At 41.1% G+C, this 21,954-nt stretch overlaps 3 protein-coding genes across 5 annotated transcripts in view; all 3 read left to right on the top strand.

The window, feature by feature from the left end:
* Positions 1-8,434, top strand: part of aldh1l1 (aldehyde dehydrogenase 1 family, member L1) — a 28,094-nt gene extending 19,660 nt beyond the window's left edge. The window contains exons 12-23 of the mRNA XM_035150937.2: positions 894-1,021; positions 1,925-2,075; positions 2,233-2,303; positions 2,698-2,803; positions 2,916-3,003; positions 3,208-3,301; positions 3,384-3,483; positions 4,071-4,169; positions 5,523-5,688; positions 5,780-5,885; positions 5,993-6,192; positions 6,981-8,434. Of these exons, the coding sequence (XP_035006828.1) occupies positions 894-1,021; positions 1,925-2,075; positions 2,233-2,303; positions 2,698-2,803; positions 2,916-3,003; positions 3,208-3,301; positions 3,384-3,483; positions 4,071-4,169; positions 5,523-5,688; positions 5,780-5,885; positions 5,993-6,192; positions 6,981-7,036 (1,365 nt within the window). The 3' untranslated portion in view covers positions 7,037-8,434. The remainder of the gene's footprint in view (positions 1-893; positions 1,022-1,924; positions 2,076-2,232; positions 2,304-2,697; positions 2,804-2,915; positions 3,004-3,207; positions 3,302-3,383; positions 3,484-4,070; positions 4,170-5,522; positions 5,689-5,779; positions 5,886-5,992; positions 6,193-6,980) is intronic.
* Positions 8,435-9,613: 1,179 nt separating this feature from the next.
* LOC118103839 lies at positions 9,614-13,201 on the top strand. 3 transcript variants are annotated; one of them, XM_035150945.2, is made up of 4 exons: positions 9,614-9,816; positions 10,085-10,172; positions 11,257-11,324; positions 11,404-13,201. In XM_035150945.2, the coding sequence occupies exons 1-4, from the start codon at positions 9,692-9,694 to the stop codon at positions 12,734-12,736; spliced, it is 1,614 nt and encodes a 537-aa protein (XP_035006836.1). In that variant the 5' UTR covers positions 9,614-9,691; the 3' UTR covers positions 12,737-13,201. The 3 variants fall into 3 exon arrangements, with proteins under 3 accessions (XP_035006836.1, XP_035006837.1, XP_035006834.1); XM_035150946.2 differs by having other exon boundaries at positions 9,795-9,816; positions 11,229-11,324; XM_035150943.2 differs by lacking the exon at positions 9,614-9,816 and adding an exon at positions 9,828-9,972.
* Positions 13,202-15,035: 1,834 nt separating this feature from the next.
* Positions 15,036-21,354, top strand: pdrg1 (p53 and DNA-damage regulated 1). Its single transcript, XM_035150965.2, has 5 exons — positions 15,036-15,193; positions 16,080-16,155; positions 16,554-16,628; positions 17,439-17,519; positions 19,974-21,354. The coding sequence occupies exons 1-5, from the start codon at positions 15,122-15,124 to the stop codon at positions 20,054-20,056; spliced, it is 387 nt and encodes a 128-aa protein (XP_035006856.1). The 5' UTR covers positions 15,036-15,121; the 3' UTR covers positions 20,057-21,354.
* Positions 21,355-21,954: the final 600 nt, after the last annotated feature.

Below are 21,954 nucleotides of genomic sequence, written 5' to 3'. Positions count from 1 at the left end.
AATTGGGATATATATATATATTTTTACTTACATTTGTGTGTGTGTGTATATATATATATATATATATATATATATATATATATATATAGTATTTTGCCCAGTAAAAAAGGTAAAATATACAAACATATGTACATCTACATACACAACACTGCCAGTTTGCAGTCTCTGTAGGCTCTCACCTCCATCAAGATCAGACCTACCTCTGTTGCGTTTTCTGCAAGTTAGAGAATTGTGTCTGAGTGGTGTGTGCCAGTGCAGACATATGTGTAAAAAAGTAGAGCAGAGGGCTTAGCACGCAGCCTTGTGGTGCATCAATGACAGAGAGACAGCAGGATCAGGTGTAGCTGACTCAATCAATGCACTGTGCACAGCTCTACTGTGAAAGGATTCATTATTTTACTCTTCTTCTCTTCAGAAATGATCAAATCAATCAATATGTGGGGATCAGTGTTAATATTGTGGCAGCAGTGGCCACATGTAATATACTCTTGGTTCATAATGCAAGTCAGAGGACGTCAGCTGAGTCCTTCATTATGGTGCGTGATCACACATCTAAGAGAATGTTGCCACATGTGTCCTGGACCACTAATGTGGTCAGAGTGATCGGATTTCAAATGTGTCCTCATGTTTGTCTCGGGTGCATTCACACCTGAACTTGTCCAATTATGATCTGATCACCCGAGATGCATGTTAATACAAGGTCTGCACAGGGTCTAACTTTGATGTAATGCAGGTAGGACAGACTTCATCACCAGGATACAAATAAAAAAAAAGAAAATGATTACACAGAATATTGTATTGTATTTCAATCCTACCAAACTGATTCCACAGGGAGGTGAGGTTTGGAGTGCAAGTGATCACTCATGTATCTTCAACCTGTTTCTGTCCAACAGGTCATCTGTGAAGTGTCTCTGGCCCAGATAAGTGATGTGGACAAGTCCGTGGCTGCTGCTAAAGAGGCGTTTGAGGAGGGAGAGTGGGGCAAAATGAACCCAAGAGACAGAGGCAGACTCATCTACAAGTCAGTAACTCGGACCACATGAACACAAAGGTTTTCTGCCAGAGATACACTTTTAGTTATTTCATATAGATAATTTATACAGTTCTTTATTTCACTGAGCTCCTCTCATTGGTTTGAATTGTACAGGGCTCAGTTTAGGGAAATGGTAATGTCATGTAAATAAACATGGCAATCAGATTTGTTGACATTCGAACCAGAAGCTGATGACAGTTGGAGCATGGGCACAGGCGTCACTGTGGTGCAGTGGTTACCACTCTCGCAGCAAGAAGGTTTGGGGTTCGAATCCTGGTTTGGTTTGGGTTTTTCTGTGTGGATTTTGAATGGTCTCCCTGTGTGTGGGGGGGTTTTCTCCAGGCCCACAGTCCAAAAACATGCAGACTGTGGTTAGGTAAATTGGGTCTGTATGTTGCGATGAGCTGGTGAGTTGTCCAGGGCATACCTTTCACCCAGTGTCCGCGGGGATTGGCCCCTGCGACTCTCAAGAGGATAAGTGGTATAGATAATGGATGGATGGTTAATAGATGAATAAATAGTAGAAGGAATGAGATATGCAGAAGAAAATAAAGTTGATATGTTTGTTAGAAAAAAAGGAGGAAATGAACAGTGTGAGAATCAGTGGATGAATTGTCTTCAAGTCCATACTTTAAGGTGTCAGGTTATACAATCTAATAAGGAAAACATGTCGCTACTTTCTGTGGCCATATTGGATTAACTGAAGGTAATCATAAAGGGGTCACTGACAGCTGTTTTTTTCAATCTACTGTATTCACTTTGTGTTTATAACACACTGCCCCTGTCAACGTGATCGGCTCCATATTTTGTCATTCTGTGCCACTGAGAAGAAAAGGAAATTGCAGTTTTATTCGTTTCATGGTGTGAGTGACTCTTCCTCCCTGTCTGCAGGCTGGCTGACCTCATGGAGCAGCACCAGGAGGAACTGGCCACCATTGAAGCCATCGACTCAGGAGCTGTTTACACGCTGGCCCTAAAGACTCACGTGGGCATGTCCATCCAGACCTTCCGCTACTTTGCTGGCTGGTGTGACAAGATCCAAGTATGACATCAGCTTTTAAAGCCTGATAGTGGTGTCACTCATAATATGAGGTGGACATTTGATAAATGCTGCCACTGAATAATAGTACTATATAGCCCATAAGCAGCAGAAAGCATGTTGGACATACATGGAAATAAATTGTGTCCTCTTTCCACAGGGCAGCACCATCCCCATCAACCAGGCCAGACCCAATCGTAACCTCACCTTTACCAAGAAGGAGCCAATAGGGTGAGAATGACATACAAAATATTAGACATTAAATATGTTACTCAAGATTACAGCTTACATTTTTTTATATTTCACAAATAGACACAACTTTTAGTTGACTGTAAACTGGTAGATTCTAACCATATGCTGGGAGTGGGTGCTGTTGTGTGGCTCTCCGGTGTTCCTAAGCACAGGATGCATTCTTCCATCTGGATCACTAAAGATTAGTATAATTTGTGTCACTCCACCAGTATTTATGTGAGTACATAAATAACTATGACTAAATCAATGCTGATCAGAAGCAAGACATATTATAGAACACCCTAAACTTGAATCATACCAGCATCTTTTCCCCTTAGTATGTAAATAAATTAAGAGAGACAGACAGTGAAGTCCTCCCTGTGTCTCCTGTCAGAGTGTGTGCCATCGTGATTCCCTGGAACTACCCTCTGATGATGTTGGCCTGGAAGACGGCCGCCTGCCTGGCAGCTGGAAACACAATCGTCCTCAAACCTGCTCAGGTCAGTCAGGCTCCGTCTGTACAAGCCTAAATGCAAATGTCTGCGCAGCCTGTACTAAATACTGTTGAGTGGATTAAAAAACACATTTGCAAACATTTATGTGTGTTTGCAGGTGACTCCGCTCACAGCTCTGAAGTTTGCTGAGTTGGCAGCAAGGGCAGGACTGCCCAAGGGTGTCGTTAACATTCTGCCTGGTTCAGGTGGGAGCCCACACACTCAGCCTGACTGAACAGAAAATGTGTTTAATGATTTTTCTGTCTAAAGGTCTTTCTCAAATTAACCTCAAATACGAGCAGCTCAGCAAAGCATGAAAGCCACTTGTTTCCCTACCAAGCATCACTATGAGCTGCAGGCTGACTGCTGAGGCTGCGGGAGCTGTTATTAAACTTGTGCGTTTCTTCAAGGCGCCCTGGTGGGTCAGCGTCTGTCTGACCATCCTGACGTCCGCAAACTGGGCTTCACGGGTTCCACTGAGATCGGCAAACACATCATGAAGAGGTGAGAGGTCAAGTGTATTAGCAAAGCCTGATCCAAAGTGAATGTATCATTGCTGCTCACCTGTGCTGTTATCCATTCAAAGTTGTGCAGTCAGTAACGTGAAGAAAGTCTCTCTGGAGCTCGGAGGAAAATCCCCACTCATCATCTTCAGTGACTGTGACATGGACAAGGCTGTGCGCATGGTAAGTTCTTACAGAATGTGTGACGCCCCTTGTGGCAGAGTTGACAGTAACAAGCAGCTCAACATGTCACGTCACTTAATGACACACATTCAGATTTAACAGATGAGACAGTGTAGGTCCATGTGCTCCAGTTGCTGACTTGTAGGATTTATAGTCCCATTAAGGGAGTTTAAAACATTCCATAAAGCAGTATTGTTAGATACAAAATTTGTTCAGAACGAGAAGTAAAAACAAACAAAAAAGATTATATTGTTTTTTAACCTGTATTTTTCATTTTTCATTTTTAAAACCACAGTATTTATCTATTATCTAATATTTTTATATTTTGTTAACGTAATATGGAGATGTGCTTTCAGGGACCAGACTCATTAAGCAGACAGGGAGCAGTGTAGATATACAGTATATCCATATATATATATATATATATATTCCACAATTGTGAGTGAGCCTCAATCCTCTCCACAATGTGAACACACTTCTCCTCTCTATGGAGACAAAGTAGGTGAAGGGCTTGGTGAAGAGAGGAAGAGAGGATGAGATGTGATAAGTCTCATCCTAATGTGTGTGCGTGTGCATGTGTGTTTCAGGGCATGAGTTCCGTATTCTTCAACAAGGGGGAGAACTGCATCGCAGCCGGCAGACTGTTTGTAGAAGACACCATTCATGACCAGTTTGTAAAAAGAGTGGTACGTGTCTTTATCTATCTCACACTGCTGATGTTTTTCATTTCAGATTTCAACCCCTCATGTCTGAAAAGCATACGACTGCTTCAATGTCTCTTATTAATTTCTCACACACACATCACACTAAGCTTCAAACATACACATGGTTTACCAGAGCAAACTGAGGGTTTGTGTGTGGAGACAACACAATGAGGTAAGAAACATGATTTTTATAAATAAATTAAATTAAATTAAAATTAAATTTAAATATTTGTCCATCAAGCTTCACCAGATAATTAATAGTACAGTTAAAACATTAGATTTTAGCATATTTATTTAAATTCAAAAACTGAAATCTCTCATTTACAAATGTGTTGAGACCTTTTAATATATTATTTTGTAGAAATACCTTTCGCAGCATTTAAAATGTCCAGTTTCTTCCTGATTAAATCTAAATGCTTTGTACTCCCGGATTTGGAGTTTTTATCTCTTTCTTCCTTTGTGATTATCTCCAACTCCAACACATTATGGGAAGTGTCAGCGAGCTGAACTATGATTTTTTCAGGTGTCTTCACAGATGTTCTATGGGGTTCACCTGTGGGCTTTGACTGGGTCACACAAGGACAGTCAGAGACTCCACTGTTGTCTTGGCTGTATGTGCTGTGTCCCAAGTCGTCTGCACTCTGGTTTTCTTCAAGAACCAAATATTTGGCTGCACTCAGTTCTGAAGTCTCCCTGAATACTTTCTGAAGCCTCTGTAAATAATTTCCACCTGGCTGCACCAATACAATAAACCATTCTGCAGCCAAGGGGCTGACAGATTGACAAAAGTGCATTACTTCCTGAATGAAATTCCCAAACTGTCATTTAACACCATAAATATTACAGATTGCAGATTTTCCTAAAACAAGCTCAGCTTCAGTTTCCTTGCCAGAAGAGATCTGCAGGACACATGATTTCCTTTTCTCATTTGGTTTATTTTCTTCTTCAAAGGACAAATCTGAGCAAAGACTGTCTGAATATAATGACACGAGCTCTGACGTTCACCTGTGAAGTGATGACATCCTCAGTTGTCTTTCTCCCTCTTGCCTCACAACAACAGTGATAATGTTCCACAAGATCAGAGAGCCTGAACCACTTACACTTGGGTCATATTGCATTCGTACTCTGGTGTTGGATGTATTTACACACAGACCTGAGTACCAGTGGCACACAACACACTGTCATTCCCCTGCTACTGTGAATCAAGCACTGACACACCAGCTGCAGGAAAAGGAGCCATTCCACCAGAGACCTACTTTCTGATGATTGAAAGTAAAAGGGAGGACTAAAGCTAATGTCAGTTGGACTTTAGAGTTTGGATGTTCTTTCTTTCAGGTTGAGGAGGTGAATAAGATGAAGATTGGTGATCCACTGGACCGATCCACCGACCACGGCCCTCAGAACCACAAAGCCCACCTGGACAAACTGGTGGAGTACTGTCAGACCGGTGTGAAGGAGGGAGCCACCCTGATCTGCGGCAGCAAGCAGATACAGCGACCAGGTGAGACAACAGAAGATTGATAGTGTAGTGAGATGCAGTCTCCATGTGTCAGAATGATGGGTTGTCATTATTATATGTTTCCTTCCTAAAGGTTTCTTCTTTGAACCCACGGTGTTCACTGACGTTCAAGACCACATGTACATCGCAATAGAGGAGTCATTTGGCCCTGTCATGATCATTTCCAAGTTCAAGGGCGAGTAAGGATAACTCAAGTTACTTCGAATGATTAAGACTAGACCTGAGTGTTTTCTTCTCTGCTCTAATTCTTCCACTGTGACGTCTCCTCTCTGTCCCCTTGTCTCAGTGATGTGGACGATGTCCTGAGAAGGGCCAACGCCACAGAGTACGGCCTGGCGTCAGGTGTTTTCACACGAGACATCAGCAAAGCTCTGTACGTCAGTGACAAGCTCAATGCCGGCACAGTATTTGTCAACACCTACAACAAGACTGATGTGGCCTCGCCTTTCGGAGGCTTTAAACAGTCTGGATTTGGCAAAGACCTGGGTAAGAAAAACTGCTGCTGTTTCTCTGTAGCTGTAGTTCTTTCATTTATGTACAGCATTTGTATAGAATTTACACTCCCTCCAATGCACCACAACAAGGGAACATAGTCCAGGAAAAGAGGAAATTGTAATTTGAAAAGGTTTGGAAGATGCTAACTTAATTTGTTTAAATCCACTCCTGAAGCCTCATTTTAACTTCCACTCTATCTTTTTTTCAATGTTAAAATCCGAAGTGATAAATGCTAATTCCCCTTTTATACTAACTGTAAACTGGTTTATTTAAAAGTGGGTAAAATCGTCTTCTTTCCCATTGACAGTGGAGGAGTTGCCTTTGTGTTTTTCCATGTCACAAACACACAGGAATCTGAAAAGCTCTCTCACCTTGCTGTCTTGCCAGTGTTGCATCTTGCACGATGCAAAGAAAGAAATCACTGTTGCATGTTGTTCTCAAGATGTAAAAAACAACAAGTGCAAAAACGTTCATAGCGATTTGAGAGCCAACACTGAAAGTTGAAGTGGGTCATAACATTGCAACAGAATAGTGGAGAAGGGGCTAAGTGTGTTGATCCAGCTTTTCTCAGCCTCTGGAATGTATAACTTTGTGTACAGTTTACAAGAATTTACATGGAACCTTAAGGTTTTGTAGTATCCAACAAATAAACCCCTTATTTCTTTGCATCTTATTGTTGATTTGTTGAAAGCTGTTGTGGGGTGTTGCGTTAGGACAGCGAACACCGGCCTTTCTTGATTCATATCCATACTCACTGTCAGTCTCTGTTTCTCCAACAGGACAAGATGCTCTCAACGAATACCTGAAGACAAAGGCAGTGACCATCGAGTATTAAACCACATTATAGAGGACACCAGCTTCCTGTGTGCACGGATGTGTGTGTGGTCACTGACAGAAGAGACATGTGAAGGAAGATCTGTCACCAGCACTGACCTGTAGTCATGTCTCCAGACTTGTTCCCTCACTAGTGACTATTGACTGAGTTAAAGTCTTAACATGCTAACTGTTCACATTAACACCTTTTAATTAAACTGAGCCATGTGTAATATGCAAATGAAGCATGTCTCTAGCTAGATCATGTAACTCCTGAGACTGTTTCATCATCAGTGTGTCTGAGAAACGAGGTGGCATTTAAAACAGGTTGTATGCATTTCTAATATGGCTTACATTAGGTCGGAAGAGTTTCAAGAAATGTAACATTTCTAATCATGTTTGCTTATCAATGAAAACTGCTGAGCAAACTGCTGCTGTGGACCTCCTCATTACTGTTGTTCCATCTTACTCATGATGCATTCAAAAGTAGTACTTCTTCCTAAGAAATATGAAGGTGCAGTTAGGAAAGGTTTATATATACACACACACACACATATATATATATATATACATATGAGGTTAGTGTAAGGCTTGTTGTACAGTAACATTATGTGTATGAGTAAGTAAGTTGTCCACTGCAAGTACAAGATCTGATTTCATATTCTTGTGCCACTATTTCCCATTTTCCCCATTCATCATCTTGTTTTGATGAATGCAACATGGTTGTCAACAAATCAAGCCGGCCTTGCCTCAGTGTCTATTGCCTTAAAATAATATATATACTGATCGATGTTAATGCTCTTGTACTTATCCTTCTTTAATCCTAATCCTTCTTAGTATGCAGGACTTCTACTTGTAACAGAGTATTTCTGTACTATTGTGTTCATACTTTGAACAAGATCTGAATAGTCATCCTACGACTGCAGCGATATGGACAAAATTATATTTGGGGCAGTTTTTCCTTCCTCTTGTTGAGGGTTAAGGGCAGAGGATGTTGTACTGTGTTAAGCCCAATGAGGCAAATTGATTGATTTGTGAATATGGGTAAGGGTTACAATAAAATTTGATTGATTGATATCAAAATGAAAATGTTCCTACCAGGCAATATAAATAATTATGACGTTAATTATCACATTATTATTTTAAGTTTAAAGACAGATTTTAGCTCCTGAGTGAAGATCTTTTATATGAGCTGAGAATCACAAACAGTGATTATAGAGATAGATTGATTGTGTGTTAACACTGTGCTTGAGTAATGCATAAGCATTACATCGATGTATATTGTACTTTTGTTGTATGGCTAATGTTGAAAAGTATAGTGCGATATTTAAAGGGGACATAGCATGCAAATTCCACTTTGTTAGTGCCTCTACAGGTTAATGTGGGTATCTGGCATGTCTACCAACCCAAACACTCTGGGGAAAAAAACACTCGCGCGTTTTGTTATAGTTCCTCTAAGTCAGAAACGTCATGCTTGAGTGACTGGAATGAGCTTCCTGTGTATTGTGTCGTCACAATACACTGGAAGTCTCCCTACATGGCCTTGGCCCACCCCCCACCTCAACCCCCCCCCAATATGGGATGCATATTTGATCATTTATATCATATAAAATATGTAATTTATATCGTTTAAAATCATGGGGGGAGAGGGGGGAGCTGACTCATTAGCATTTAAAGGAACAGGCACTCAAAACAGGTCACTCTGTGGAGGGCTGTTTTATACAGGGTAAAAAGGGTGCTGTTTTAAATGATCCTTGTGGTATTTTGACCAAAGTATGTTACAGACATTTCATTAAGACCCCGAGGAACCATATCAACTTGTGGTAAAATGGGCATGCTATGTCCCCTTTAATTGATAATATTTTATCGCACACCCCTAAGTCATAGATCACTGAAAGTAACAATAGGCTAGATGACTGAAAGCTAGGTCTAAGAATAAATGTTTTTAAATGTATTTATTCATCTATTTATTTATCATTTTAATATGTTATGTATTACCTTAAATACTATTTAACCCGTCCTATAGGCAATCTGCTGTCACAAGTACACATACAGATTGCTTGGTTACACTTAAACTGCAGGTTTCAATATACTTGATCTTTTACAGATCAAGTAAGGATTTTTCTTTTATATTTGACTGATTGACCCAAAGTATTTTTTTTCTTACTGCATGTAAATGGCTGCCATAGCGAATTATTAATGTATAAATTACACACAAACAGCAAATGCTGTTATACATGTTCAGTGTCTGGTAAGCTTCATAATGCTCTAGACTGGAGATCTGCGGCTTCGATAAAACTAAAACTAATTAATAGTATTACCATTATTTCACTTAATGGATGTTGCTATTGTGCATATGTGAACTACCATCTTATGGAACACTGCCAACCTCAGGAACTTGAGAAATATCTCTGTGTATTGCCCCCCAACAATTAGCTGAGATGTCCGCCCCTGCACCTCTCTCTTGGATGAGGGCGCTCTCTGCTGGACGGCAGCTGAATTTTATAATAATTAAATAATTAAAACAGAATTTCGTCACAGCCCCCACCACACACACACGCACGCACGCACACACACACACACACACACACACACACACACACACACACACACACACACACACACACACTGGCATCATCAGCACAGACGTGTTGTGCGGCTCTTGTCATTGGTGCTGATGGGCTCAGTGCTGCAGGAGCGGGTCCCGCAGCCCCAGCTCTTGGTGGAGAGCAGGGTGCGGATCGGGGAGACGCAGGAGAGCTGCCGGAGGACGAAGAGCAACAACAGGCCTCATGATCCCAGGTAGAGTCTCACATCATCCTACATGTTGTTATCGTCCATGGTGGAGACAGACCGGGGAGCTCCTGTCGAGCCGCTCGTTGTTCCTCATCCGGAGTGTTATTATGTATATACAGTCTATGGTTGTTACAGAACATCACCGCCATGTCGGCGGCTCTGGTAAACATTCATGTTTGTGGATTTCATTGCTATCGTTCCTTTTTTTTTTTTTTTTTTTATTAAACAGCGGTTGTGTTTAATATTTAATACATGGGGGGGTTTGTTTCCACAGCAACAAAATGGGAAGACGGCACCAGCCACAAAGGAAGTCAGTGCAGCCACAGTACATTTTCCCAAGTCAGGAGAATAACAACGACAAGGTGAGTGTGAAGTGGAGCTAAAACATATGGCTCCATTGTTCATTATTCATTAGTGAATTACTAAAAATGAATCAGCAGAGGTTGTAGCTGGATAATTCATCATAAGGCAGAAAAAAGATTCTCTCATATCAGCTTTTCCAATGTGATATATAGATAAGCCATTTTCAGACCCCTGGAGAATGTCAACAGAATTGGGTCCGGACATTGTCCGAAGTTTGCTTTTCACTCTTGAACAACGCAGCAGGAGATTCTCACAGAAATCTCTGGAGTGTTCAGGTGCAGCAGGCAGTGGCAGGATGTGATATATTTAAATTCTGCTGCAGAGATCATGTGTTTTTCTTTACAGCACATCAACATCGGTGTCTGCCCTTATCACCAAAAGCTCTCTTTCTTTGTCGGTGTCTTCAAATGTATGGCACCTCTTTTTCATCTTGAGAATTTGTATTCTTTTTGTGATTTTTCTTTTTACATCTGTCATGTGTTAGAATCGACACACCCACTCGCTGGCAGTGAGTCCTCTGGAGGATCTCCTGCTGTTTTCTCTGATGGGCTCATTGAGACATTCTGGCAGTTACTGGGAAGAGAAGCTCCAGAGAAAGTCTGGAGGCTCTCACTGGGACAATTGAGTTCTCAGATACAGCCCTTCTGGAGAATATCCAGAGATGTCTGAAAGCACCTTAAGAGATTAACTGAGAAATGAATCATGTGATCCATCTACAAAGAAAACTAGAATGACACCCGGGTGCATACCTCCACTAAGGTCATAGAGTGAAACTATGAAACTATGTTTTCTTCAAGAACTATGAATATTTATCTGAGAAATCAACACAAATGTTGATTTTGAATGTTAAAGCCCCCTGATCTGGATCTGAACTCAAATTGAATGTTCTTTTCAAACCCATACTGAATCCTTCCACAAACCTTCATGGAAATAGGTTGAGTAGTTTTTGAGTAATGCGTCTAACAAACAAATGCAGAGGAAACATAATAATCTAACATTTTACCATGCAGCCTTAGTTTGAACTTGTGTTGAATGAACTGTTCAAATGTGTGCAGGTGTAACAGTGTCTCTCTGTAATCACAGAGAATGCAGCAAAGAAGAAAGCACAAGCCCCACCCCCCGCAGACTAAATGCAACACCTGTCAACACAGGTGAGATGTTTGTGTATTTTAAATATGATGTCATTCTTTGTTTCCTGAGAGTTGGGTTAAAACAATGTTTATTTTATAGTGCTCAGGGAACCTTGGACTCAAAGTCCCATCCACCTACCTCTGCAGAAGACGGGATGGAGCCCAAGGTGCAGCCAGCTGCTCAGCGCTCCGGCCACAGGGAGAAGAAGCACACAGGAATCAGAGGGGGCAGACACACACCAGCCTTTCCCTGCCACCACCTGTCTGAATCCAGCCCCGATCTGCTGGACAGACAATCACCAAAGCCAGAGATGGGTCTGAGCAGCCACGGAGACAGTGACAGTGACACCGACCTGTCTGAGTCAGAGAGAGTTCCTGTGTTGCTCTCTGGTCGGGTTCCTCCACAGCTCGATCTGAGGCCAGATGTCCCTGAGGCTGAGGACTGCTCTGCTCGCAGCCACAGGCCCACACAACAAGGCAGCAGAGGGTTTGACTTCCCAGACTTCCTTCCTCCACCTTTTAACTCATGGAACCTCAGTCAGCTGGCTCTCTTCTACAACATGGAGGGCCTGGGGGCGTCTCGGCCCAGGCCAGTGGGATGTTTGGAAAGGTACCTGGAGAGGCTGCTGCAGCTGGAGTGGCGTCAGATCCAGACTGTCCAGGAGGAGAGCGGCAGGTCTGCTGTGTCAGATGTAACGTCCAGCTGCCACAGGTCACCCGCTGCTGCCTCGTCACGCCTCAGCTCTCCAAAGTGTATCCTACAGTGTCAGCGTGCCTTCCCCCTCACCTTTCTCTCTACCCTGGCCGGTCACTCTACCCTGCTCTCTGGCTGTGGCTGCTCTCTGTGCCGCATCCGCCTCTCCACCTGTAACACGTCGTGCTGCCGCTCCACCCGCTGCCGCACCCGTCCCTCTAGACTGAGCCCCACGCTGGAGCACAGAGGGGCTGCATCGCTCCCAAAAAGGAGCTACAGTGAGAGCCGGGTGCACTCCTCAGACAGGAACATGGTCTCCCAAGCTCAGAGGTTAAGCAGCCCTGTGAGGGCCAACAGCCACCTGAGGAGAATGCAAGCCTCTGGCAACATCCGCAACCCGGCTCAAGGTGCTAACACTAAGCCTCATTCCGACGACAGGGACGCGAGTGTTGGAGCACGGGGGGATGTGTTGGATTACAGGACAGGGGGGTCTAGGAAAAGGAGTGACTCGGAGCAGAGGAGAGGCGGAGGAGTAGAGAGACGACAAAACGGATTGGAGAAAAGACGGAGTGGTTCTGAGTGTAGAAGAGGAGGAACCGAGCGAAGGGGAGAAGCTGAGTTGAAGGAACAAGAAATAAAACCAGATGCTGTCACTGCAATAATGGACAATTTACCTGGGTCCAAATTCCCTCCTGTTCCGAGGCCAAACAGACCAAAACAGGTTGGATTTGTTACTTAACAACAACCTGAGTTCTGTAGTTTGAAACAGAATGCTACAGCTACAGTCCTCACTTTTAGGATTTGATTGTAAGTCTGTATTTTCACTCTACAAATGTTTACAATTTTCATTATTTGAATGTATTGATGGAAAGAGTAGCAAGCTGATGACGTTGAAGATTTAGTTCGAGAATGTGATGTTTTGCCATATTTCTCTGTTCTCAGGTTATTATAAATACATAATTATGTTTAATCCAAAGCTGTGCGGCACTATTTGTTGTTACATACCTCTTATGTGCATGTGGGTATTAATATCAATACTTTTCTAGTTTCTTCTTAATTTAACCCAGTAAGCCCTCTTGAGCACAATACATTAAGTATGTTTGTATGAACGTTTTTACAGTTTTACTTGTGATGTGAATGAAGAAGCTGCCACTCAACAAACAGAAAAGCATCACAAACATTATTAAAGGTTACTGACAAATTATGATTGACTGGTGCAATTTCTTAAAGTGACAAAAATGTGGGAAATTAATGATGTAGGCCTCGTTCTTCCCTTTCCTCAGGCTTTCTGATTGGTTTATGAAATGATTTATCTCTGACATTTGTGGATCAGTCGAGGGATGGGAAGGACATGTACCGCTCTATTTCTGTCACCTTCTCTTTGATTGTGTCTGCTGGATGTTCTCACTAACATCTCTTCGGTCGCTGTCGTGCAGAGGAGGGAAGAGTTAATTAAATTCTATTTTCATCCCAGTCCCCTTCAGTTGTTGACAACTGAAGTTGTAGTTTTAGTTTTAACGGATATTTAGATAATTCTACACTTAATAATCCTCTATGAAAAAGTTAAAACGTGTGACTTTTTTGAAAATGTACCTCCTAATTCCACAAAGGTCTTTCTGTCTGCATGTGGAATGCATATCTCTTGTGAATTGTTCGACTAATCGACTTAACACTTGGCATGTCTATTGTTAATTGCCCAGGAAGTAATATGGCAGTGCTCTGTTGCAGTCAGTGGGGGCAGAGCAGGGCCATCAGTCTGTGGATTGAGATGAACGTGTCTTCCTCTACATACTTGGATAAACTAGAGCAGCAGTCGTCAAATGGCAGCCTGTGACCTATAATATCTGTCCCAACAGACTATTTTGATGATTTGATTATTTTTATTTCACCATATCGGACTGAGACAGTGACGGACGTAACTGTGACGGGTGCAGATTTCCATCATGGCAACAGCATTCACACAATCCTTTCCTTTTTGGCAATTTGTCTTTAAAGTTAAAGCACAATGTTTGTTTCTTGCTACAATGCTTTATATTGAGCTGAATTACAGAGCTTGTATTTTGACATGCAATATATGAAAAAATAACAGCATCAATTAAAATTGAATTAAACCATTCAAATGTATATATAAGCCACACAAGTGAAAAGTAATGAAACAAATTCAGTCTCATTTTATTAAAAACATTGACTCTAAAATCTTCACTGCAGATAAACCAGGTAGGATAAACACAAAGTTTTCTAACTTCACTCTGCATCATAGGCTTTTTAAAAAGCTCTGCACACAAACAATATAAAGTGTCAGTATTTTGTAGAAGGAGGACTCACTAATGACTAGGAATCATTCTGAACAGACTGAGAGAACAGCCTATACCAAACAGGAAGGTTTAGAACAGGCACTACACTAGTTCGTAGAAAATCAAAATCTGAAACCTATTTTACAAAAGTACACACACCTCTAACTCACTAGTTTGTAGAAGGCCCTTTGGCAGAAGTTACAGCTTTGATTAACCGTATAGGTAACGTTTCTACAAGTATTGTTCGCCTGAATCTGGGCAGTTTATGCCATTCTTTGTGTCAGTTCCTCTAAGGCTCAGTCAGATTGAAATGGAAAGTGTCTTCAGAACTCTTCCTCAGGTCTCTCCACAGAGGTTCTGTGGTGTCGGTCTGGTCTGTGGTGTCAGTCAGATGCTTGCCCAGTAGACACCGTCATGGTCTGATTGCTTGAGTGCTCTTGAGATGGTTGTCCTTACAGCAGGTTCTTCCATCTCTGACAACACAGAAAACAAACATATCTTGGTAAATAAATTGTTGTGTGCTTTAATTTAGAATAGTGGTTACTTCTTTAGACATTATTTAACAACCATGATACATTTACAACCATCGATTCATGCGTAAGAGAGTTGTGTGTTTTAATGTGTGGGGAATTATTACTGTGCAGCTCTCTGGCAGCTGGTCTATGATTGGCTAACCCTGATATCCTTCAATAATCCTAACCAATCATCACTCTTGATGTCCAAACCTAAGCCAGTCAGAGACAGGGCAGGGCGGGTCTACTTACACAGCGTGAGCGAAGTAAAGCGTCGTTGTTTCACACCGGACGTATTTTTGTAGCGACACAGCCAACATGGACGCTGTTGAAGAGTACTTGACAGAAGTGGAGGAAGCAGCGGAGGATGTCCTCACCACGAAACAACAGGTAGCCCAACACGTACAGCTGCGTATACAGAGCACGGTGTCCGGGGGGGGGGAAGGAAACACCAGCTACCAGAAGCGCCGCAACTCACAGTGTTAGCAGCTAAGCTAACTAGCTTGGTTTGCAGTACTGGTGTAAACTATGAGACCCCTGAGTCTTTACTACTGTAACGAGTCCAAATGTCTGCTGGGGAAAAATAACTGAGAGAAGAGAATTCATGAATGAAAATGAAATGGCATAACAAATACAACACAGTATGACCCAAATACTTGGTGACTAATGCTAACTTTAATCCCACCACCTGTTCCTTGTTGATTTGAGGCTTAAGGTCTTTCTTTCCTAACCCTCAGACAGAACACATTACTTCTCCCTGCCTGTGATTGTATCTCGCTCCTGATGAAGTTCAGAGATCCACCTGAGTGATTTGTAGACATTTGTAAAATACATTTTCCGTACATTAAAACCACTTAGCAAAAAGAAAAATTGCTGGGCTGTCATATGCACAACCTCGTGATTGCCACAGAATTGGATTCATTAGCTAACCTGGACTTTATTAAACTTTGTTTCACTTTATTATGTTGAAATTGTGTCTAATAATTTTCCCACCTCAATATGAAGGAGCACAAATATCACAAACGTCAAATGATAAAACATGTATTCCACAGACATGCTGCTGTGTCAGACCTGAAACATTGTTTTATAGAGATAATGTTTGATGTTGACAATGTTGCATATTTATCTTTCATACAGCATTACCAACTTACATGACTGTTAATTTATGTTCTACTCATCAATCCATAAACTTGATTTCCTAACGAAAAGGCACAAAGACATTTCAGCATTTGCTTCTGTGTAATGTGGACAAATACCATGCTCTGCTATGTTTCAGATTGTGGACCTGGACTCAAAGAGAAACAAGAACAGAGAGGCACTGAACGCACTGAAAACTGAAATGTCCGATTCAAGTGAGTGACGCCTCATCATCAACAGAAGGTTTGGTAATGTTGAGGTTGCAGCTTCGCCTCAATCAGCTGTTTCTGTGTCTCCACTGCTCTCACAGAAAGAGATGAGTTTTACTCTGCACATAGGGTAGAAATAATCACTAATATGTGCCATGTTGGAATGTGACCACATAGTTATTGCATCATGATAGAAAGAAACATTAATTATTTAAGCAGCGCTACATTGATTTACACAATATTACAGCAATAATTAATTTGGTCATTTTTTTTATTATGATAATTGTTTCTATTGGGATATTGCAACAGCCCTACGTGGAAACAACACTTTAGTTGTAATATTGTTATAGTTGTAATATTGGTTGTAGATGCACAATTAAATTAACCACTGTTGTCTTTTGCAGAGAAAGTGAAGGTTTGCTTTGGAAACATGTTCATCAAATTCCCCAAGTCAAAGACAAGAGAGATGATTGAGAAAGGTAAAAACCACCAGTTTATATCATTTCCACTACAAAGCATATTATGAGTTGAGTTTGGACACTTTTTTGAAGTGAAAGAAGTAGAACAACCTACAATAGATGGTACAATGAGCCTTTCTTCACACAGAAGTAGCCCTTGCTACTTGTTATTTCATAGACTTAAAAAAAGAAAGTACAATTGTGGAATGAGTAAAAGTTTGCGGACCCTTCTCAGTCAGTGCTTAGTACCCTACCTGTTCTGATGTGTCCTGCACATGCTTATTTTAGTCTTTCTATTCATGAGATAAGAAAGTATTTACTGCTGTCTTACATGCACAGCATGTCTTGTCTTGACATCTGAGTTCTCCTAACTTGGCATTTCTAAAATACATTAAAAAATAAATTTAAAAGGATCTGTGTATCTTTTAATCTATTTCTTTGTGGGCAGTAATTAGCTTACAGAAGCATGTGGTCATTGATTGTTGTTACAATTGTGAAGTGTCAGAATTAAATGGCTCTTGAACTATCAACTGGCAAGTCCTATCAGTTCAACTTATTATTAGTGAAGTTCTTAGTGGTTCGGTGGATGTGTGCCCAAACATTACACATGTCACAATAAATATTAGTTTATTTGTTGTTTATTTAGTTAATTATTGTAGTTGATCAAATATAAAGTAACATTTGAAGAAAGGCGGACTTGCTGCAGGGGTTGTATTTATTTATTTTCACTTCAATATCAGCTAAATATGAAATCATCCCAAACTTAACATGCAGCTGTATCATTGCAAAACGTGATCACCCAAAACCTGTTCTGGTCTTTGTTCATCATAGACCAGGAGCAGCTGGAGAAGGAGATCAACGACCTTCGTAAAGAACTGAAATCAAAAGTCAACCATCTCAATGAGATGCAAGGTATGGAGAGCATCTTCACTGTTCAGCTGGAAACACAAAGTGATAAAGGAAAAGATATAATTTTTTGAGAAATACACTCATGACTGAGAATAAAAAGACAGGAGGCAGTAAGCTTAGTATAAAGACAGGAATTTAATTTAAAGCTCACTCATTCTTCTCAATTTCTCTCCTGTTGACCGGCCAAATTTCCCCTTTATAGCCGTTTTTAGACTTGAACTATGGAGGATGTGCTGCTGTGTTCTCACATGGGCTCATTCAGACATTATCCAGAGTTTTCACTAGGCAACTCACTGGCAGGAGGAACTCCGGACCCTCTCACTCGAGCATATGCCGTCTCGTACAGCCTGAATGTCAGGAGATTATCAGGAGAGTTCAGTGCATGTCTGAAATCAGCTGAAGGTTGTGGTGAGAACTCAGGTGCAGCACTGAGGTGCTGTGAGAATATATAAACTCTGTAGGAAAACAAACAAAAAAAGTTTATGTGGGCAATTAGGCCAGCTTAACATTCTTTTAACTTAGACACACACACAGTGAACATCTGCACAATGTAGTGCAACCCTACAGCCAGATATGTCAACACACTGGTTTGACTATACACCTCTGTGAAACATTCTGCCACTGTTTAGAGGAGTGATGGTGAAAGTTGTGATGGGTGGGGATGCTAGAAGTTCCTAGGAACCATAGAGCGATGGAGTGTGCCACAGTCCATCTCTATTTTGGACTCCATCTTACATCCGGCACCAGGCATGACGCAAAGGCATAGTTTCAGGCCAGCAATTTTTTACCAGCAATCGCATTGTTCAAATAGCAAGTTAACTTTACTCAGCACCCATGGGCGTGTTGCTCCTAAGATGAGGTGTGGTCAGGTGCATTGTTGGTGCATTGATATCTTGAGGCAGTGGAGAGCAATTGATAAACAGAAACGTTCTAATGCGAGTGGTGCAGTATTTCATTATTTTAAAGGTAAATCATCAAGCGGTAGGTAACATACACGTACATAGGCGGGCACGTGTGTACACTACACACCCTTACTACCTGGAAAATAATAGCAATTATTTTACAGTGAATGGGAGATGGCACTCTAATTTGTTTATTGCCTGTTATGACTGAAACACACTCAGGATTAATTTAGAGACTCAGTACAGCCCTCATGAGCCATGCACCTGGCAAACATCCCATCTGCAGGCATAGAGGGAGCAGTGTTTATGGCCTATACTGCAGCCAGCCACCAGGAGGCAATCAACATGTCTTCATTAAGGGGGCACTTTCATGTCTTCCTCCTTTTTATATTCAGTCTGGTTAAAATAGAGTTATGTGTCAACACTCACTCTGCTTTTTAACGAATAACTCCTAGAGGGAAACTTGTTTCACTCCAGAAGGTCTGACAGATGACTCAGATCATGAACTCTGAAAAAACCCTGCTTTCTAAAATGGAATACACAAATGTGATCTTATAAAAGTCTGAGGACCAAAGCAGCTAAAGTGAATACAATTGTTCGACGATGTGCAGTATTTTTAGTTTCTTTCTCAATGCTTACCAACCAAAACAAATGCAATGTATGGAAACAAGAATGAGAACAGATAGAGACACAGACACTGGTGCTTTTACCACCTGATGTTGATAATGGTGTTGGTAGCATATGTTGTTGTAAGTTCATTTCCAGAATTCAACAATGCTCAGTTCACTTTTGAGATTGTTTGGTTTGATTTAAATCCGAGGTCTAATGTAGTGATTTCAAGGTCCTTTTTAAGGCTGTAGACGGTGGTGTGCTGCTACGTTATCCTGCCTTAACATGGTTATTCAATTAGTGTGACAAGAGATTAGACTTCTTTTAATACCTGTGGTGCAGTTTAGACCTGTTATCTCAATGCAAGTACCATTAGCATCATGCTAATTGGATCTCTGCACATAAGCTGACTGAGCTCAAATCAGTGTCTCCACAGAGAGGATGTTTAGATAAGCTCTAGAGGGATGATGTGTGGTTATGTGTTTGTGACCTCAGCTTGTATAGACTAACTAAAGGATCAATCTGATCTATTTTCTGTAAACAGGGCTGTTCATCTTTTAACCTTTTGTCCTTTGAAATTTTGTGACCCATCAAAGTTGATAGGAAAAGCAAACAGGGAAATGCTGTCATCACATTTGAAATATTTCTGCAATCTCCATAGGAGGAATGTCCAGTCTCCAGATGTTTGTTTGATGCAGATGTGTCGTTAAACTATAAATGTCTCCCAGTGGTCCACTTGTTGGAAGAGTGAGCGGGGAACTGAGTCTGGTCTGTGTTCAGTCAGATAGCTGCAGACTTGGAGGAATAAACAGGGAGGGGTTTCAATTCAATAATTATTCCTCTGGTAAAACAGTTGATAAAGTTCAGGTCCTTCATGTTATTTTGGGAAAAATGCCTGATCATCCCAGCAGTACTGTGAGATATCTGTCTTTGTGTTTGTCTGCAGGTAACCCTGAGCTGAGAGGCTACAATCTCTCTCCTCTGTCCACTGATGAAATCAAAGCTATGAACAGCATCTTCAAGATATGAAGATTTTCTGAGGACATGAAGTCAATGAGCTTCCTTCACCTGCTACCTCTGAACTGTAATGTTTTATCCTGTGGATGATGTGATGATACAGTAAATCAGAATCCCGATGGAGCCACAACATCCTGACATCGGTATATCCTTTTTTCATCCTTTTTTCAGGTTCTGTCAAACGTCGTATTCTCATTATAAAACTTCACAAAGATCTTTTAAGACTGAAAGTACATTTAGATGTTCTCTCTTATCTCTTTTTTGAGGTTCTACGCAAAATGTGGATGGGCAATGTGAATGAAATTCCATATCACCAGATATGTGATTTTATATAATATTGATATGCAGTTAAATCGGGAAATTATAAATTGATAAAATAACCAACATTTTTGCTAAGAAATAAAAACTCATGTTGGCCTTATACTGCCTGGATCCCTGAATTATAATACTGCTACAATAATGTAACACATCCATAAATATTGAATTATTGTCATCATACTTTACATACATTATCATCAACACTTTTCAACCAGCTAAATTAGCTGACTGCAGAAAATGATTTCCTGCATCTGTAAAAACTGAGGAGTGTGAAAAACCTGCAGTGGTGATGCTTCTTTGGAATGTGGCCTGGTTGATGCTGAGGCACCAACTCAGTGGAAACACTGCGTTGTCAAAAGCCTTCCATCAACTGTTAGTGTCATTGTAGCCAACAATGACACTAACAGGATACATAACCAAACATACGTCAACATAGATAAATTGCTCCACACTGCAAACTGAAAGTGAGCTCACCCTTAGCAGTCATTAATAACCCTTCATTTCACAGTGTGCACAACAAAAGATCCCAATCAGTATGTAAACTGATGGTGTTTGGTTACCTTTGTGAGTACAATGTTAAAACCAACAACAGGACTGAGCAGAATAATATATATACAGTTTGTGGTCCTGTGAAAAATCAATACAGGCCATGTAGTTGGTTCATAGTCACAAGATGGCAGTGCAGTGAAGGTGTGCAGCACAAACATGGCGCCTTGATATCACCTTCTGCCTCCACAGCCTCACAACCAGTCTTTGTTCTCTGGGAGTATCACTGCACTGCCTGACACATTATGTAATACACACCACTCCTGTGGCTAGGTATTGACTGGAATTTAGAAATGAAGATTTGATTTGGTTGTGTGTGAAAAAATTCTTTATTGTGTAAAACGTCATTGTTTGCATCCTGTTTGAAAGTTAGGAATTATATTGCCTTTTATGTTTTGTCCTCTTTTTATTCACCATCCAGTCTTTGAATAAATGTATTTTTACCATTCGGGCTAATTTGCATTTTTTTGTGACCGTTTTTTTTTTTCTTTTTTTCAAAGGAGACATCACAGTCACAATCTGTGTGATAAACAACAACTGTGCTCACTGCAAAATAGTTGTTATTGCTTTATAATTTGCCAGTCTGACATGCCACCGAGCATGAGAAGACATGAATAGCTTGAGGCAGTGAGAGAAAGGGAGGGACAGTCACAGAGGAGGTATGTGTAGGTTGTTTTTGTGTGCGGAGGCGTTGGTGATACAGAAGTAGCTCTGGCTCACTCTCAGACTGCGGGTGCGTGCCAGCGCTGTCAGACCTGGAACCAGCTCTGAGTGATGACTTATGACTCAAAGGATGGGAACCTGCTGATCGTCTCAAATGTTAGATAATTATAACAAACACTGGGACACGCTACGGTGCTAAGAGGGTTGCATACTGACGCTCCGCACTTTGACTTCCACCTGGGAAACTATAAATCAAGACATTATGAAGCGATGATTGATCAAACAGTGATATTGTTTACCTCCACTCGACTACAAGAGCAAAATTAATCACATCCATGAAGAGTCAACGTAAATCCATAAACTATGTGTAATTATAGTGCGTT

The sequence above is a fragment of the Hippoglossus stenolepis genome, chromosome 3 (assembly GCF_022539355.2).
Source record: "Hippoglossus stenolepis isolate QCI-W04-F060 chromosome 3, HSTE1.2, whole genome shotgun sequence".
Lineage (NCBI taxonomy): Eukaryota > Metazoa > Chordata > Actinopteri > Pleuronectiformes > Pleuronectidae > Hippoglossus > Hippoglossus stenolepis.
This window is presented reverse-complemented; position numbering and strand designations above follow the sequence as displayed.

Coding starts and splice junctions, on each gene's coding strand:
- LOC118103839 (XM_035150943.2), top strand. CDS start 9,839: ATGTTGTTATCGTCCATGGTGGAGACAGACCGGGGAGCTCCTGTCGAG. Junction 10,173..11,256: donor AGGAGAATAACAACGACAAG/GTGAGTGTGAAG, acceptor CTGTAATCACAG/AGAATGCAGCAAAGAAGAAA. Junction 11,325..11,403: donor TGCAACACCTGTCAACACAG/GTGAGATGTTTG, acceptor TTTATTTTATAG/TGCTCAGGGAACCTTGGACT.
- pdrg1 (XM_035150965.2), top strand. CDS start 15,122: ATGGACGCTGTTGAAGAGTACTTGACAGAAGTGGAGGAAGCAGCGGAG. Junction 16,156..16,553: donor AACTGAAATGTCCGATTCAA/GTGAGTGACGCC, acceptor TGTCTTTTGCAG/AGAAAGTGAAGGTTTGCTTT. Junction 17,520..19,973: donor CCATCTCAATGAGATGCAAG/GTATGGAGAGCA, acceptor GTTTGTCTGCAG/GTAACCCTGAGCTGAGAGGC.